The 18,614-nt window shown below is 42.7% G+C and overlaps 1 protein-coding gene across 5 annotated transcripts in view; it reads left to right on the top strand.

The window, feature by feature from the left end:
• axin1 (axin 1) overlaps nucleotides 1-18,614 on the top strand; it is a 132,685-nt gene that overhangs the window by 79,631 nt on the left and 34,440 nt on the right. For all 5 annotated transcript variants that reach the window (XM_068056465.1, XM_068056466.1, XM_068056461.1 and 2 more), the window contains exon 4: nucleotides 13,299-13,395. In XM_068056465.1, coding sequence (XP_067912566.1) covers nucleotides 13,299-13,395 — 97 coding nt within the window. The remainder of the gene's footprint in view (nucleotides 1-13,298; nucleotides 13,396-18,614) is intronic.

Here is an 18,614-nt window from a genome sequence, read left to right as displayed (position 1 = left end):
ACTGATTTATCATTGCCACAGGAACTCTACTATATAAAAAAAGTCTTGAATTATTTATTAAAGCAACTATAAGCATTGTGAAATGAAAAATTTTAATTTTTGTATTTTATTTCTAAACTCTATTTTTGAATTATCATTTGGCTTTTTTTTGATACATTTTGAGGTAGAATTTTTTTTTGCTGTTAACAGTCTAGGGTTAACATTACAAGCAGAATTCAGCATAAAATTAGATTTGAATTCTACACAGACGGGCTCAGCATGTCTGGATCTGTGGGGAGCTTTGGTTCTTTTTTTATATGGAGATTAAGGGGAACAGGGCCTATGTAATGAGCAGATAAAAGCAAGAGATGGAAAGAGATTCATTACATATGGCTCTTAGCATTCTGGGTAGAGGTTTACACCCAAAAAAAAAAGGAAGTTTGATCCTTCGTTGTGCTCATTCAGTGAACTGTAAAACACTTTGAAGAAGCTTATCTGTAGTTTGAAGGTTTCCTGGGAGAGTTGCTGGCTGGCTGGCAAGGAAGGCATTGAGTGACATGAAAGTGATTTCAATGCCAGGGCATTAGACTAGAGCGAATCCATTGGTATGATCGTTTCAGTAAGTGTGTGCACTCTAGTCTTTGGAATCAGAAACAGCTACCAATAAAGAAAGTGTTTCTTAAAATCCTATTGCAGGAAATTAAAAATTGATATGCAGCTTCTGTTTAAAGTTGACTGTAGGGCTCTTAAACTTGGATTATATTATCCAAAGAAAGCTACATAACCAATTTTGGGGGGAAATTGTTTTGATAATTTAAAAGGAGAGAAGATGCGAATCAAAATTGTAACATTTTCACATTTGCCCAGTGCCCAGCATTTATCCCATCTCATGGTCTCTATTCTCTAATGAAAACAACTATACAAATTTGAATGTAGTGAAACCACATTCCCACTTATTTGTAGGAGAACTTTTGTTTTCAAAGATTTCCTGTGGTCATTTAAACCCTGAACAGGAACGTTTTTAAAATAGTTAAGAACAGTTACATAAAAGCATACAAATTTTGAAATGCATTCAGGTGAGGTGGTGTAATATTTTAGGGGCACTGAAGCTGAAAATCATGCAAACTGAATAAAGACAACCAAAGCAAGACTACAGTTATGATCAAATTACTTCAGTTCCCTCTGTATGAACTTCCCTGAATAGTAATTTTCAATTTTTCCCCCTTCTGCCAATGGAAAAAAGAAAAGATGCTAATACTTGATATCTGAAATGAAAGCAGAAAATGCTGGAAATGCACAGCCAGTTGGTCAGCATCTGAGAAAGGTAGGTTAAAGTTTCTGCTGAGATCTTTCAGCCCAAATTCTCAGCGTTGCAGAAGTGGGTGTAATAGTTTGAACAAAAGGAACAAATGTGCATTTATATAGCATTTTGTTACATCCTCAGCTTGTCGAGATGTGTTTCATACCAAGTGACTTATTTTTGAAGTGCAGTCACTGTTATGTGAGCAAACGTGGCAGCTGATGTGCACAGAGCAAGGTCCTGCAGGCAACTGATAAGATCATTGACCAATTTACCTCTCTTTCGGTTTAATTAAAGGAGGATTGTTGGGTGGAACACTGGGAGAACACCTTGCTCTTCAAATAATGCCATTGGATGTTTTGCATGTAACATTTCATCCAAAAATGAACCTCTGGCAATGCAGCATTTTGCAGATTATGGTCACGTATATGATAGTTAAAGGTTCAGACACGTGTTCTCTTAGTTTGCAGTAGTATAAAGAATGTTGGTGTAAGATGTAATTATTGATGGAAAATGCTCTAGAATGAGGCAAGGATTTATAGTAATTCAGAATGTGAAAGAGATAAACTTGGATCAATGAATAATAGACAAATAAATCTATCTAATTAAAAGTCTACCATATAGAGATGTCTGACCTTAAATGTACCGTAGCATGAAAAACCAGTTGTGATTTTCTGAATCATCATCTCTGAGCTTATCTGTTTCCAAATCTTGTCAGCAACTATGTAATTTTCTTACTATGTCATTATGTAATCCTATAATTACAATTTATAACATCATTAACACCTAAAAATTTAACAATTTACAAACTAATTGCTGCACCTACCCATGCCATTTTAAAAATACCTCTAATAAATTTCCCCAAATTGTCTATACACTCTCAGGAGCCTTGACTTTGTGTGCTAACCTCTCATTTGCATTTTTTTAATACCTGGTGACTTCACTGAATTTTTTTTCCATCTCCGCAAGCTTTCTATATTGTGCAAGCTTTCTAACGCCTGCTGACTAAATGTGACCCCTTGGTACTACTTTATGTACAAATGGTCACACGCCCACTACTTATCCTTCACCCAGCCTTTTCCAGCAGCTCCTCCTGGTGGCTTTGAACTAATCTCCCAGCATGCCAAAACATCCCGCGAGCAATGCCGTGTTCAGTGACCCTGGTTACTAGTCTGAGTGGGCTACGGAATGATTTTTTCCCCAAACGTTAACGATTCAGTTTTCTTCACAAATAAACATGCTAATCAAAGCTGAAAGCACACAACTTCAAGCAGCGGTCACTGGTCAAAGGGCAGGAATGAAAACCCTGGCTGTTTCTAGCATCTTAAGCACCTCTCCCACTGAGATCAGTTAACTTGACTCGGGAATCTAGGGTTTTATTGATCCGTAACTTCCGATTTTACCTGATGAGGTCCTTTCTCAAGTGCATCACTACTAACCAATTAATGAAGGTACCCCACCAGCATTCAGATCACTAGAGGACAATGGTGGGAGCTGATGAAAAGTTTTATTAACTGCACCCCCTTCCCAGCTCCCCCTCGCACCCCATCCTCCCACCGGCATCCACCTATCCCTGAGCAGGGGCCCTAACAACCCCACTGCCTTGTAGGCATCTCGGGAGAGACCAAGGCTAAGGGAGTAAACCTTAACAGAAAGTCCAGAGCGGAACCCCGAAGGCGGTTGTGTGTCACCTTTGGCATGTTTCCGGCAGTTCCTACAGCCATACCAGTGCCAAACCTTGTGCTCTGCACTCCTTTGGACCCCACCAGGAAGGCCGAGAGGGAGGTTTTGACGCTTGGGCAACTCACAATCTCCAAACATGGTATGCGCCATGGAGAGGTCACTCCATAGTTGCCTCACAGTGACCAAAACAACAGGGAAGGCAGCAATAAGTCCAGCTCAATTGGCGGAGAGATTGGGTGCCACGGGTTGCCTTTGTCGGTGGAAGAGGTCATCGCATCTCACTGGACAGCTACCGCCTGCCTCAAACTGGGCAGACCCTGGTCAGTAAGGTTCTGTCCCGCCACAGTCCACCTGCTTCATTGGGTGCTTGGAGCTCGGGGTCATTGCCCGAAAAGTGGACTGCAACACCGCACCAAACAGCACAACAAGAAAAGGAAAGAACGTACCAGCCCATCGTTTTGCAAGCTGGAACGTCAGACCTATGTGTCCTGACCTGTCGGATGACCTTACACAAATCAACGATTCTCGGAAGACCGCCGTCATTAACAACGAGCTCAGTAGACTCAATGTGGACATTGCAGCACTTCAGGAGACACGCCTCCCTGCGAGCAGATCTCTGAGAACAAGACTACACCTTCTTTTGGCAGGGTAGGGATCCTGAAGAACCAAGACAGCATGGAGTGGGCTTCGCCATCAGAAACTCTTTGCTCAGCATGATAGAGCCACCTTCAAATGGCTCGAAACGCATACTGTCCATCCGACTGCTCACCACCTCTGGTCCAGTACACCTACTCAGCATCTATGCTCCAACACTCTGCTCCCAACTTGAAGCTAAAGACCAGTTCTACGAGGAACTCCATAATATCATTAGTAGCATTCCCAATACCGGACATCTGTTCCTGCTGGGGGACTTCAGTGCCAGGGTTGGGGCTGACCATGACTCACGGCCCTCCTGCCTTGGGCGCTATGGCATTGGAAGGATGAATGAGAATGGACAGAGACTGCTTGAGTTGTGTACCTATCATAACCTCTGCATCACCAACTCGTTCTTTCATGCTAAACCCTGTCACCAGGTTTCTTGGAGGCACCCAAGATCCCGTCGTTAGTACCAGCTGGACCTCATCGTCACAAGGTGAGCCTCTTTAAACAGCGTTCAAATCACACGCAGCTTCCACAGTACGGACTGCGACACCGACCACTCCCTGGTGTGCAGCAAGGTTAGACTCAAACCAAAGAAGCTGCAGCACTCCAAGCAGAAGGGCCACGCAGCAACACTAGCAGAATTTCTTATCCACAGCTGTTACATAAGTTTCTAAATTCACTTGTAAAAGCCCTACAGGGGATGCAAAGACCAAGTGGGCCCACATCAGAGTCGCCATCTATGACTCAGCAATGACCACCTATGGCAAACATGTGAAGCAGAATGCAGACTGGTCTCAATCTCACACTGAAGAGCTGGAACCTGTCATAGCCGCTTAGCGCATTGCACTGCTGAACTACAAGTAAGTCCCCAGATAGTTAACATCCATAGCACTTAAAGCAGCCAGATGCGCTGCACAAAGAACAGCCAGGCTCTGTGCAAATGACTACTGGCAACACCTATGCAATCATATTCAGCTGGCCTCTGACGCCAGAAACAACAGAGGAATGTATGATGGCTTTGAGAGCTTTTGGGCCAACCATCAAGAAGATCGCCCCCCTCAAATCTAAATGAGGGGACAAAATCACTGACCAACGCAAGCAAATGGACCGCTGGGTTGAGCACTACCTAGAACTGTACTCCAGTTGTCCAGCTGTCAACGCGGCCCAGTCTCTGCCAGTCATGGACTCAGTGATGCCATTGATTCTCTAGCCAGTGGAAAAGCCCCTGGGAAGGACTGCATTACCCCTGAAATAATCAAGAGTGCCAAGCCTGCTATACTTTCAGCACTCTACGAACTGCTTTGCCTGTGCTGGGACGAGGGAGCAGTACCACAGGACATGCGCAATGCCAATATCATCACCCTTTTTCAGAACAAGGGTGACCGCGGTGACTGCAACAACTACCGTGGAATCTCCCTGCTCAGCATAGTGGGGAAAGTCTTCGCTCGAGTCGTTTTAAACAGGCTCCAGAAGCTGGCTGAGCATGTCTACCCTGAGGCACAGCGTGGCTTTCGAGCAGAGATCCACCATTGACATGCTGTTCTCCCTTCGCCAGCTACAGGAAAAATGCCGCGAACAACAGATGCCCCTCTCCGTTGCTTTCATAGATCTCACCGTCAGCAGACGTGGTCTCTTCAGACTACTAGGAAAGATCGGATGTCCACCAAAGCTACTAAGTATCACCTCATTCTATGACAATATGAAAGGCACAATTCAGCATCGCAGCACCTCATCAGACCCCTTTCCTATCCTGAGTGGTGTGAAACAGGGCTGTGTTCTCGCACCTACACTGTTTGGGATCATCTTCTCCCTGCTGCTCTCACATGCGTTCAAGTCTTCAGAAGAAGGAATTTTCCTCCACACAAGATCAGGTGGCAGGTTGTTCAACCTTGCCCGTGTAAAAGTGAAGACCAAAGTACAGAAAGTCCTCATCAGGGAACTCCTCTTTGCTCACTATGCTGCATTAACATCCCACACTGAAGAGTGTCTGCAGAGACTCGTCGACAGGATTACGGCCGCCTGCAACGAATTTGGCCTAACCATCAGTCTCAAGAAAACGAACATCATAGGACAGGATGTCAGAAATGCTCCATCCATCAATATCGGCGACCACGCTCTGGAAGTGGTTCAAGAGTTCACCTACCTAGGCTCAACTATCACCAGTAACCTGTCTCTCGATGCAGAAATCAACAAGCGCATCGGAAAGGCTTCCACTGCTATGTCCAGACTGGCCAAGAGAGTGTGGGGAAAATGGCGCACTGACACGGAACACAAAAGTCCAAGTGTATCAAGCCTGTGCCCTCAGTATCTTGCTCGATGGCAGCGAAACCTGGACAACGTATGTCAGCCAAGAGCGATGTCTCAATTCATTCCATCTTCGCTGCCTCTGGAGAATCCTTGGCGTCAGGTGGCAGGACCGTATCTCCAACACAGAAGTGCTCGAGGCGGCCAACATCCCCAGCATATACACCCTACTGAGTCAGCGGCCCTTGAGATGTCTTGGCCATGTGAGCCGCATGGAAGATGGCAGGATCCCCAAGGTCACATTGTACAGCGAGCTTGTCACAGGTATCAGACCCACTGGCCGTCCATGTCTCCGCTTTAAAGATGTCTGTAAACGTGACATGAAGTCCTGTGACATTGATCACAAGTCGTAGGAGTCAGTTGCCAGTGATCGCCAGAGCTGGCGAGCAGCCATATAGGCAGGGCTAATGTGTGGCGATTCGAGGAGACTTAGCAGTTGGCAGGAAAAAAGACAGAAGCGCAAGGGGAGAGCCAACTGTTTAACAGCCCCGACAACCAATTTTATCTGCAGCACCTGTGAAAGAGTCTTTCACTCTAGAATTGGCCTTTAGAGCCACTACAGGCGCTGCTTCACAAACCACTGACCACCTCCAGGCACTTACCCATTGTCTCTCGAGACAAGGAGGCCAAAGAAGAAGAACTTGAGCTTTCTTTAACCAGTGCCAGAACAATGGCCAAGGTAAATGCAGATGGTGGAGGGACAATACAGTAATGTTGCGTCACCATCTCAGTGTACTGTGCCTCAGGCTGAGCAGTTGAAATAAGTGAATTAAGGTGTACTCCATTGTTGCAATTACATTTTATCAATAATTTAGTCATTCCGGTATGAAACTGATCGCTAGGGATTTATTTTTATGTTGGTACAGTTTCCTATTTTGGGGTTTAAACGGCAAGCTAAATCTAGAATGGCTGCCTCCTGGTAAAATGTGTAGTACAAGCAAGACTGTAATACAGCACAGTGACAGTATTGATTTCAGCCATTCTGTAAAGTTTGTATCCTGTAAAGGAATCATTTGATTTAACTGTGTTCTGTTTTCAGAATATTTTATATTTGATTTCCTGCTTCAAAGGGTATCGATAGGATTAATTATTGAAAGTTGCTGCAGTTACTGTGTAAAAGTACACATTTCCCCAACTTTTCAAAATATGCATGTAATATTCATATGTATCCTGTAAGCATTTTGATACATTTTTAATTTGTCAACATTTTTGGGACTGGAGCCATTTAAAAATGGAATAGAAACCAAATGGTGCTAAATAGTGTCTTTTGTAATCATCTTTTAAATCATAATGATTTTAAACCTCCACAACTTTGCTACTGCATAAAAAAAATTAAAATTGTACATGCAATCTTTTTCAAATGTCTGCATATATGACACTCCTTTCATTAGTCATAAGTGCGACCATGGAGTGTTTTGGCTGAAATGTTAGCATCCTTTGTGCTGTTCTTTATAAGAGGAGGAGGGGCAAGATAAAATTTATGAATCAGAATGTGGCTTTGTTTGAACTTGCTGATAATGAATGAGTTGGCAAATAATGTTAAAATAGTTAAACCTTTCAAGTTCAGAGGTGGCACTAGGGAATCCAGCCAAGGGAGCATCAAAGCCGGCACAGCAGGACAGAACATGTGTTTGAAACTGGATAGATTAGAGGCTGTTATCAGTCGTTTGCCATGATGCGGTGAACAAAGGCATGTTCTCCCCTTTAGGACAGTGTTAGTGAAGTGTAAAAAATCCACTTCCCAGCACCCTATCTGGGAACCGGAACTCCCTGCACTTATACATACTGACTAATGTGGATTGTCATTCTGCTGCCACAGACCTATCATAACTAAATTGAAGATACTTGTATAATTAGACTGAGGTACTCTTTTCAACAACTCCTGAAGGAATATTAAAGCATTATCAGGATGATTAAGTCTAGCTTCCTTTTTAATTGGCTTTGATAGGTTTTTTTGCAATATAAGCTAAGTTGCCAGTGACCAAAAACCTACACTTTGAGCTTGCTCCAGTGCTTGAGGTTTGTAGCTAATTACTGTTTCAGTGTACTGTATACACACACAGCATTTCAAACAATAGAATAAATTCTGTAAAAGATATATCTGGGATTTTGGTGTATTTGTGATTCTCTACAGAATGAAATTGCCAAAATATTACATTGCTTGCTGACTTTCTCATTTTGTGCGCCGTGTCAAAGTTGATCATTTCTGTAGTCCCTTGCAGTGTTTAAAACAAAACAGATTTACTCTGCTTACATCTGTCTTGCTTTTATAACTTTACATTTTGTCTATGTAACCAGGCTGTGCACATTAGGGTAAAGGCCAAATTTAACCTGTGAACCTCCTTCTTTTGCATAGATATTGGTTACCTTCTAAAATGGCAGAGAAAACATGAGTGCACTACAGTTTTAGTAACTTATTAAATTTTAATGGACGAAGTAGCCACTCTTTGATGGGTAATGCCAGCAAGTATGCATGTAAGTTCATTAGTGTTCAATGATGGAAAAACAGTAAATGGTGCAGTTTTTTATAAATTTAACTCCAACCACCTCTGTTGCTTTCGCAGTATTCAGACAATGTCATGCAAAGAATGTGATTCAGGTTGGCACTGAGTAGTGCCAGCCATCTAACCTGTGGGTGCCTCAGGCATCCATGCAATAATGGACTAGGATGTTTCTGTTCACATGATCAACCGTATAAATATTGGACCAGCATATAAATACTGTAGCTACAAGAACAGGTCAGAGGGTGCGAGTTCAGCAGCGAGCAACTCCACCTGACTCCCCCAAAGCCTGTCCTCCATCTACAAGGCACAAGTGAGAAGTGTGATGGCATACTCCTTACTTGCCAACAAATCAATGTAGCTCCAGCAACACCCAAGAAGCTCAGTGTCATGAATGTATGTGTGGGCTTGAATGTTAGAGACGATATGGTAATTGGAAGTGAAACTGAAAGTATCTCTGTGTTTTGGAGAAAACACCTGACCTGGGGGTTGTTGTAAGGTCAGATAGGCATGACCCAGGGGATTGCTCTGGGGACATGGGTTTGAATCCCACCACAGCAGAAGGTAGAATTTGATTTCAATTACTAAATCTGGAATTTAAAAAAGCTAGTCTACTGATAGCCATGAAACCATTGTCAATTGTTGTAAAAACCCATCTGGTTCACTAATGCCCTTTAGGGAAGGAAATCTGCTGTCCTTAGCTGGTCTGGCCTACATGTGACTCCAAACCCATAACAATATGGTTGACTCTTAGACGCCCTCTGAAATGGCCTAGCAAGCCACTGAGTTGTATATAACCACTACGAAGTCAATAAAAAAGAATGAAACTGGACGGACCACCCGGCTTTGACCTAAGCACTGGAAATGACCACAGCAAACCCAGCCCTGTTGACCCTGCAAAGTCCTCCTTACTAACATCTGGGGGCTGTGCCAAAGTTGGGAGAACTGTCCCACAGACTAGTCAGCAACAGTCTGACATAGTCATACTCACGGAATCATACCTTACAATGTCCCAGACACTGCCATCACTATCCCTGGGTATGTCCTGTCCCACCAGCAGGACAGACCCAGCAGAGGTGGCGGCACAGTGGCATACAGTCAGGAGGAAGTTTCCCTGGGAGTCCTCAACATTGACTCTGGACCCCATGAAGTCTCATGGCATCAGGTCAAACATGGGCAATGAAACCTCCTGCTGATTACCACCTACTGCCTTCCCTCAGTTGATAAGTCAATACTCCTCCATGTTGAACATCACTTGGAGGAAGCACTGAGGGTTGCAAGGGTGCAGAATGTACTCTGGGTGGAGGACTTCAATGTCCATCACCAAGAGTGGCTCGGTTGCACCACTACTGACCGAGCTGGCCGAGTCCTAAAGGACATATCTGCTAGACTGGGTATGCGACAGGTGGTGAGGGAAGCAACAAGAGGGAAAAACATACTTAACCTCGTCCTCACCAGTCTGCCTGCCGCAGGTGCATCTGTCCATGACAGTATTGGTGGGGGTGACCACCGCACTCCTTGTGGAGACAAAGTCCTGTCTTCACATTGAAGATACCCTCCATTGTGTTGTGTGGCACTACCACTGTGCAAAATGGGATAGATTTCAAACAGATCTAGCAATGTAAAACTGGGCATCCATGAGGTGCTGTGGGCCATCAGCAGCAGCAGAATTGTACTCGACCACAATCTGTAACCTCATGGCCCGGCATATCCCCCACTCTATCATTACCATCAAGCCAGGAGACCAACCCTGGTTCAATGAAGAGTGCAGGAGGGCATGCCAGGAGCAGCAGCAGGCATATCTTAAAATGAGGTGTCAACCTGGTGAAGCTACAACACAGGACTACTTGCATGCCAAACTGCGTAAGCAGCATGCGATAGAGAGAGCTAAGCGATCCCATAACCAACGGACCAGATCCAAGCTCTGCAGTCTTGCCACGTCCAGCCGTGAATGGTGGTGGGCAATTAAACAACTAACTGGAGGAGGTGGCTCCACAAATATCCCCATCCTCAATGATGGGGGTGTCTAGCACATCAGTGCAAAAGATAAGGCTGAAGCATTTGCAACAATCTTCAGCCAGAAGTGCCGAGTTGATGATCCATCTCGGCCTCCACCTGAAGTCCCCAGCATCACAGATGCCAGACTTCAGCCAATTTGATTCACTCCGTGTGATATCAAGAAACGACTGAAGGCACTGGATACTGCAAAGGCAATGGGCCCTGACAATATTCTGGCAATAGTACTGAAGACCTGTGCTCCAGAACTTGCCGTGCCCCTAGCCAAGCTGTTCCAGTACAGCTGCAACACTGGCCTCGACCCGGCAATGTGGAAAATTGTTCAGGTACGTCCTGTCTGCAAAAAGCAGGACGTCCGTCCCGGCCATTTACCACTCCATCAGTCTACACACTCTCATCTGTAAAGTGATGGAAGGTGTCATCAACAGTGCCATCAAGTGACACTTGCTTAGCAATAACCTGCTCACTGAAGCTCAATTTGGGTTCCACCAGAGCCACTCAGCTCCTGACCTCATTACAGCCTTGGTTCAAACATGGACAAAAGAGCTGAGTTCAAGAGGTGGAAGAGTGACTGCCTTTGACAAAAAGGCAGTATTTGACTGAGTATTGCATCAAGGAGCCCTAGCAAAACTGAAGTCAATGGGAATCGGGGAAAACTCTCCATTGGTTGGAGTCATACCTAGCGCAAAGGAAGATGGTTGTGGTTGTTGCAGGTCAATCATCTCAGCTCCAGGACATCATTGCAGAAGGTCCTCAGAGTAGTGTCCTAGGCCCAACCATCTTCAGCTGCTTCATCAATGACCTTCAATCATAAGGTCAGAAGTGGGGATGTTTGCTGATGATTGCACAATGTTCAGAACTATTCACAACTCCTCAGATACTGAAGAAGTCAGTGTAGAAATGCAACAAGACCTGGACAGTATCCAGGCTTGGGCTGATAAGTGGCAAGTAACATTCATGCCACACAAGTGCCCGGCAATGACCATCTCCAACAAGAGAGAATCTAACTATGTCCCTTTGACATTCAATGGCATTACGATCATTGAATCCCCCACTATTAACATCCAAGGGGTTGCCATTGACCAGAAACTGAACTGGAGTAGCCATATAAATACCATGGCTACAAGAGCAGGTCAGAGGCTAGGAATCTTGTGGCGAGGTAACTCACCTCCTGACTCCACAAAGCCTGTCCTCCATCTACAAGGCACAAGTCAGGAGTGTGATGGAATACTCTCCACTTGCCTGGATGGGTGCAGCTCCAACAACACTCAAGAAGCTTGACACCATCCAGGACAAAGCAGCCCACTTGATTGGTACCCCATCCACAAACATTCACTCCCTCCACTACCGACGCACAGTGGCAGCGGTGTGTACCATCGACAAGATGCACTGCAGCAACGCACCAAGGCTCCTTAGACAGCACCTTCCAAACCCGTGACCTCTACCAACAAGAAAGACAAGGGCAGCAAATGCATGGGAACACCACCACCTGCAAGTTCCCCTCCAAGTCACACACCATCCTGACTTGGAACTCTGTCACCGTTCCTTCATTGTCGCTGGGTAAAAATCCTGGAACTCCCTTACTAACAGCACTGTGGGTATACTTGCCTCACCTGGACTGTAGCGGTTCAAGAAGGCAGCTCACCACCACCTTCTCAAGGGCAACTCGGGATGGGCAATAAATGCTGGCCTAGCCAGCAACGCTGACTTCCCATGAATGAATTTTTTTTTTAAATGCCTGAGTAGTGAACAGAAGCCTTAATTAAAGCTTGTTCAGTCATTGTTAAAGTTAAATCTGTGAATTCAAGTGTGATTCTTCAGCCTGAGATGTGACACTCGGCACCATCCGGGGCAAAGCAGCCCGCTTGATTGGCACCCCATCCACAAACATTCAGTCCCTCTACCACCGACACGCAGTGACGGCAGTCTGTACCATCTACAAGATGCACTGCAGCAACTTGCCAAGCCTCCTTCGACAGCATCTTCCAAACCCTCAACCTCTATCACCTAGAAGGACAAATGCAGCAGGCACATGGGCACATCACCACCTGCAAATGCTTCTTCAAGTCACTCACCATCCTGGCTTGAAACTATATCACCGTTGCCTCACTGTCATTGAGTCAAAATCTTGGAACTCCCTAGCAGCACTGTAGGTGTATCTATACCACGTGGACTGCAGCAGTTCAAGAAGGCGGTTCACCACCACCTTTTCAAGAGCAATTAGAGATGGGCAATAAATCTGGCTTTGCCAGCAATGCTCACATCTTAAGAATGAATATTTTTAAAAAATCAACATTTTTAAGGGTAGTGCATTTTAAGCTGTTATAAATTTGTGTTTTGGAGCAGCTGTTTTGTTACTGAGGCCCGATAATGTAAAGGAACACTTAGAGCACCAGTTCTCAGACCATTATGCAGATGAGCATTCACAGCAGAGTTTGTAATAAAATGGATATGGTTGTGACATCCTTGTACTATTTGCACAAGTGTGTCATTGTTTATGTTGCAGTTGACATCTTTGTGCACTGGAATAAAAGATATCCAATGATTGCTTGTGGAAAATGTGACTTGATTTTAGAGATCACATTTACATTTTTAAAGTTTTCTGATTCTTCCTTTTCTTGCTACCTTGCTTTCAATTGAATATTGAGTAAGTACAATAATGTGAATTGATTAAACATCCGACTGAATAAACTTTCTCCTGTAGTTTCACCATATTTGTCTTGGTACAGTGTATATCCATTTCTATTTTGACTGTACATTTGGGTGAAATACTACTTTGCTCAGAGATGTACTTTACGAGTGATATAAATGATTAGGTTTGGTAATACTGAACTCTGCTATGATTTAATGAAAATGCCTCCTTTTTCGGGCAGAGATGGGATTCCACCATACAGAATCCGAAAGCAACATCGGCGGGAGATGCATGAAAGTGCCAAAGCAAATGGACGAGTGCCGCTACCTCACATTCCTGTAAGCATTACTTTTACAAATCATCTTTCTACTGGTGAGCAAAAGATAGATGTTCAAGAGTGTGCCACTTTTAACAGGCAAGTTTTCACTAAGCCTTATGCATCTCTTTGTTCTATATCGTTTCTTCTATTGCCTTAATGTTTTTACCAATATATGTTTTAAAACTTTACAGATAGTGGCTGACTTGGAGCACCAACTGGCATAGTGAAATATATTCAGATCTTTAGATTGCTGTTTGTTTTATACACCGTGTCCTCGATGCACCGTGCAATTCAGTAAAACAGTACATAGCAAAAATAAAAATTGCAGATATTGAAAATCTGAAACACAATTATTAAAACACTCACTAGGTCAGATAGCATCAGTGAAGAGAACAGAGGAGTTGATGTATTGGGTAGCAGCCTTTGTCAAACTGATTTTGTATGTTGCTGTAAAGTTCCTTATTGCCCTTAGTCAAAGAGTTACTACTTTTCAGTTTTGCTGCTGTTGTGAACTGTGCATCTATAGGATGTATTTTTCTGTTTAGATTAGATTAGATTAGAGATACAGCACTGAAATAGGCCCTTCGGCCCACCGAGTCTGTGCCGAACATCAACCACCCATTTATACTAATCCTATACTAATCCCATATTCCTACCGAACGTCCCCACCTGTCCCTATATTTCCCTACCACCTACCTATACTAGTGACAATTTATAATGGCCAATTTACCTATCAACCTGCAAGTCTTTTGGCTTGTGGGAGGAAACCGGAGCACCCGGAGAAAACCCACGCAGACACAGGGAGAACTTGCAAACTCCACACAGGCAGTACCCAGAATCGAACCCGGGTCCCTGGAGCTGTGAGGCTGCAGTGCTAACCACTGCGCCACTGTTGTGACAAATAGTTTGTGAAAGACCCATTTTTAAATTGAACGATAACTTGAAGATGGCCCTTGCATCTTTAATACTTATGCACCCTTACATAAAGCAGAAAGAAAATTGCATTGCTGTGGTTATCCTCCTGATTTGAGCCATTTTTGTGGCATTTAAGAGTTGACCACTGAAACTATTATGACAATTTCTGTATGTCATTTTAATAGAGCAGCAGGAGTAGTATCCTGCTGCCACAATGTTGCCAGCTACTGCTTGGTAAATGTAACGCACTTCTTAACCTAAAAATAAAATTAAATACAGTGAGATGCACTTGGTTAAAAACAAACTTCAAGGCCTTATTTGTCCAGACTTATCTCAGTATTCTTTTAATGTGCTTTGCAACTTTGGTTAATGCAATGCTTATATACATATACCTAAACTAGTGTTGTAATGAATTTCTTTAAATGCTTATGTCCTTTGGCTGGGAGGTAAACCAATTTGAGTGCAAGGAAAGGTGGGATAACATTCCCGGAGTTGTTTTTCATTCTGGAACAGGACGGGCAAACACTATGGAGTAATTAGGTGTGTGGAAGGGGAAAAGAATTCTGATGGAAAAATTTGTTGATAGTATTGTTTCGTTTCCCCAGTTAATTGAGTTCAAATACTGACTCTTATAAGCCTCCTAGAGACACATGACTTAGCCCTTAAATAGCAGTGCACCACAAGACTATGTTTAAACTTGAAAATTTAATTGGGAAAATTTTTTAAATAGGCAGTGATGCCGACTTATGCAACTACGAAAAGTGTTTGGGCATACATCTGCTGTAAAACAAAAAAAATTAACACTAAGCCCTGTATTGTGTTAGCATTGTAACTAGTTCACATTAAGTCCTGTTAATGTGAAAAGTTAACACACACCCCTGTGTGTGTGTGCATGTGCACAATGTTAGCTGTATGTCAGTTTCAAAAATGAGTCAATTAATGCTTCTAACCCTGTATTTACAAGTTCCATTTTCAATTTATAACAAAAAAAGTTAAACTTGTGCAAGATGCTGAGGAAGGCCTTTCACCAAAACATTTGATGCTCAAAGCCAGGAGAATTTAAAGGAATGCTTTGAACAGTGAACCTGAACTAATTCTGACATGCATTATTTACTAATTAATGAAAGCCATTCCAATTATTTGCTTCATGGATTGGTAATCAATATGAACCACAGTGAGGTCACCTCTTTCAGGTCAAAACAGATGTTTGTGTCTTTAAATTCAAACCAGAATCATGTAGTTCTTTTTACTTTTGCAGGAGCAGATAATTTATTAAACCCCATTTGTGAGATGCAAAGAATAAAGATTTTGGGAGGGCAGGATATTGTATCTTTCTTTAGCCTCCAGTTCAGTGTTGATAAGTGGAGTAGAGGGATTTCATATCTAGTACTCCCACATCATCTGCATATTTGAGCCATGTGCTCTAAGAACAGGAAGACTAATGGACATGATGGTCCCAGTATTCATGTCAGATTTTCATGGACTGTACAACTTTTCAGTTAGCAATGAGTAAAAACCTTATTGAAGGACCATTGGTGTGATGTACTGGCAAGTTCTGCTAATTTCTACAACATTCCTGTGGAAGATTAGGTAGAAAGTTTAGACTTGCCGCTTCTCTGATTTCAGTTTATGCTGAACAGTGCTACATTACCACCCACATGTGCACTGAATCTTTGTTTTACAGAACCTACAAATAATTTGCATGAGCCATTTATGTCATAATGTGAAGTTCCAGTTCTGGAGCCAAGTTCTGAGCAGATACCAAGGAATGCAGATTGTTGCTCTGCACTGCAAATGGACTAAACTGCCCAGCACTGCTTTTATAATTGTGAATTTGTAACTAAAGTGGAAGAGAATTAAAATAGTGCAGAGCTGGTGCAATATGTATTCCACTTTTTAATACAGTATATGCAACTTTGTGGCTCAGATTTTAGGATAACTTGAGTAGCATGTGGCATTTTTATATTTGCTATATTGTTTTAGATATAGCAAAATCTTGTTTATGCTCCTAAACCTGTCAAATGTCAGTGCACAGGTTCTTTGCTGAACTAAGAAATCTCTCTGCTAATGGCATAATAGAAAGCTGGTTTCTAACTGTTCTGACTTAAGATAGCTTTGCACCGGGGTAATCAGATTGGGTTTAATTCCGTCAGTACAGTCAGAAGTTCTTCACCAGAAACGGCTTGGGTTCTCACAGTCTTCATTCTGTTTGTTCACATCCAATATGGCAAAAGCAAATCCACCATCAAACTAATCTTATTAAGGGAGTTCAGTTAGCTTTGGCTTTAAATTAGATTATTTTCATCCTGAAGCTGCAGAAGACCTAGTCTTCAGCTTTGATCATTTGGTTGTGAATAGTTGCAGCGATTGGGCAGTGACTGTTCCCAGCTGCGCAGCATTCTGTTCATTCACATTGCTGTTTTCACTGCATGGTTGCTGTAGAGAAGCCTTGACTGATCAGCCTTATCCGGATGTGATTCTGCTTTATTCATTGCTTCTAAAAAGATGAAACTGAATAGGGGAAAATTGGTTGGCTTTGCCACAAGTTAGATCCAGAATAAAAGTTATATCTGAATAGGTTACCTTAGCTTGTCTTTATAGTTTGAATGTTACAGTTTACACCAAATCTGTGATGCTCTTAATCGAACTTCAAAGCACTGAATCATTTGAGATGCAAATCTATTGGTATTTTAAATATAGCAATGAGATCTTTTGAAACATTAGCATAAAAGCTGAACTTTGGAGTAAGGGGAGAATTGTCAGTTTTGAAAATAAGGGCGCAACATATTAAATTCCTGGCTTTTATCCTCACAATTAAGATCTCCCTTTCAAAAAGCAGTGTAACTCAAAAATGAAGAATAAAAAGAGTACCAAAAAAAGGTTTCAGCATCAAGGTAAGATGTAACATTGTTGGAGTGGTGGGGGAAGAGAGGAAGATTTCCTCTGTTCGCTACATGTAATGAAATAAATTTAATTTATAAAATGTGGGGGGTTTACGGTTTTGTTAGCGCTCAGAATCATCCTCACTGGTAATTTTCACAATACTCTGATTTTAATAAAGCATATATTTAAGCCATAATATAGGTAAGTTTAACCTAATCTGCTCGGCAGGAAACTGACTGGATTGAATCAGACGTCCGTTTTATGCCTTATCCAATTTTACTTTTCCTTGACTTGATACAGTACAGTTTTGAGTTCAGTGTTCATTGAACTCTGGGCAGCCATTCTGGTCCCAATCAGCTTCCTGCCAGATGGATTAGGTTAAAATGAACCCCAATATAACTTGAAAGAAGGAATTCTATTGCCCAGTTCAATTCTGTTTTGTCCCAGATGCAGCTGTTAACCAGTGCACAGATTCAGAGAATAATTTCACAATACCCAGTTATCACTTGTTTCCTAAAGCTACTGCAAAAATGGTCAATCTTGACCATTTTTGTGCAGAATAATTAACCAGAAAAATGTATGTAGTTTTCCCAGCACATTTTTAACTGGTCTTGCCGAGTGGATTGATTTCCCCCCCCCCCCCCCCCTTTCAAGGCTACGTCTGGAATCTGGTTTGTTAACTTAAATTCTTGCATGGCAACTTCAGTTGAATTACAACTGTCGAGAGCTTTTTCTCTTAAATGCTTGATATTACATTTTGTGCAAATTATTACAGGCCTACTATGGTCTTTGCTTGTGAAAGCTTGTAACAATTTAGTGATCGCAGTTCAGCTGCAAAACAAAGTGAATCAGATTCTTGGGTGCAGCTTTGAAATTGGTTTAACTACATTTCCGACTTAACCACCTTGGTATCGCATTTCTAGCAGATATGCAGAAATAATGTTTGCATAAAGGCCTATTAACAAATTACAACTTAGTGCAGCTATAAAAATGCACACAGTTAAAATATATTCATGGTAAATCAGACATTTGGCTGCAGAGTTGAAATTGGATTATTTTTAATGCTGTTTTGAGCTCCTATCCTTTGGGACAAAAATGAAGATTCCTTGAGTATTTTAGCATGGTACGGATCCAATGTAGTTATAGATGCAGTCTACACAGTATTAGTCTTTACCTTGTTTACTTGTGATCTCTGTGGGCCACCCACCGCCTACATCAAGGTGGTGGGTAAATTGCTTCCCAAGCCCCACCATTGCTGCAAGCACAATGGAGAGGCATCGAGCCTACATTTCGTACCTCTCCACAAAAGCACCATTGAGCATGATGACTCAGTAGAATGATGGATTAAATCTGTGATGCAGCACATTGGTGCTTCAACGTGACACTTTGCCTTGTATAACACATTGATACACTGGCCCTTTGTTTTGACTCAAGTGCACA

This window comes from Heterodontus francisci, chromosome 24, assembly GCF_036365525.1.
Source record: "Heterodontus francisci isolate sHetFra1 chromosome 24, sHetFra1.hap1, whole genome shotgun sequence".
Lineage (NCBI taxonomy): Eukaryota > Metazoa > Chordata > Chondrichthyes > Heterodontiformes > Heterodontidae > Heterodontus > Heterodontus francisci.
Note: the sequence above shows the minus strand (reverse complement) of the source record. Positions and strands in the feature narration are given on the sequence as shown.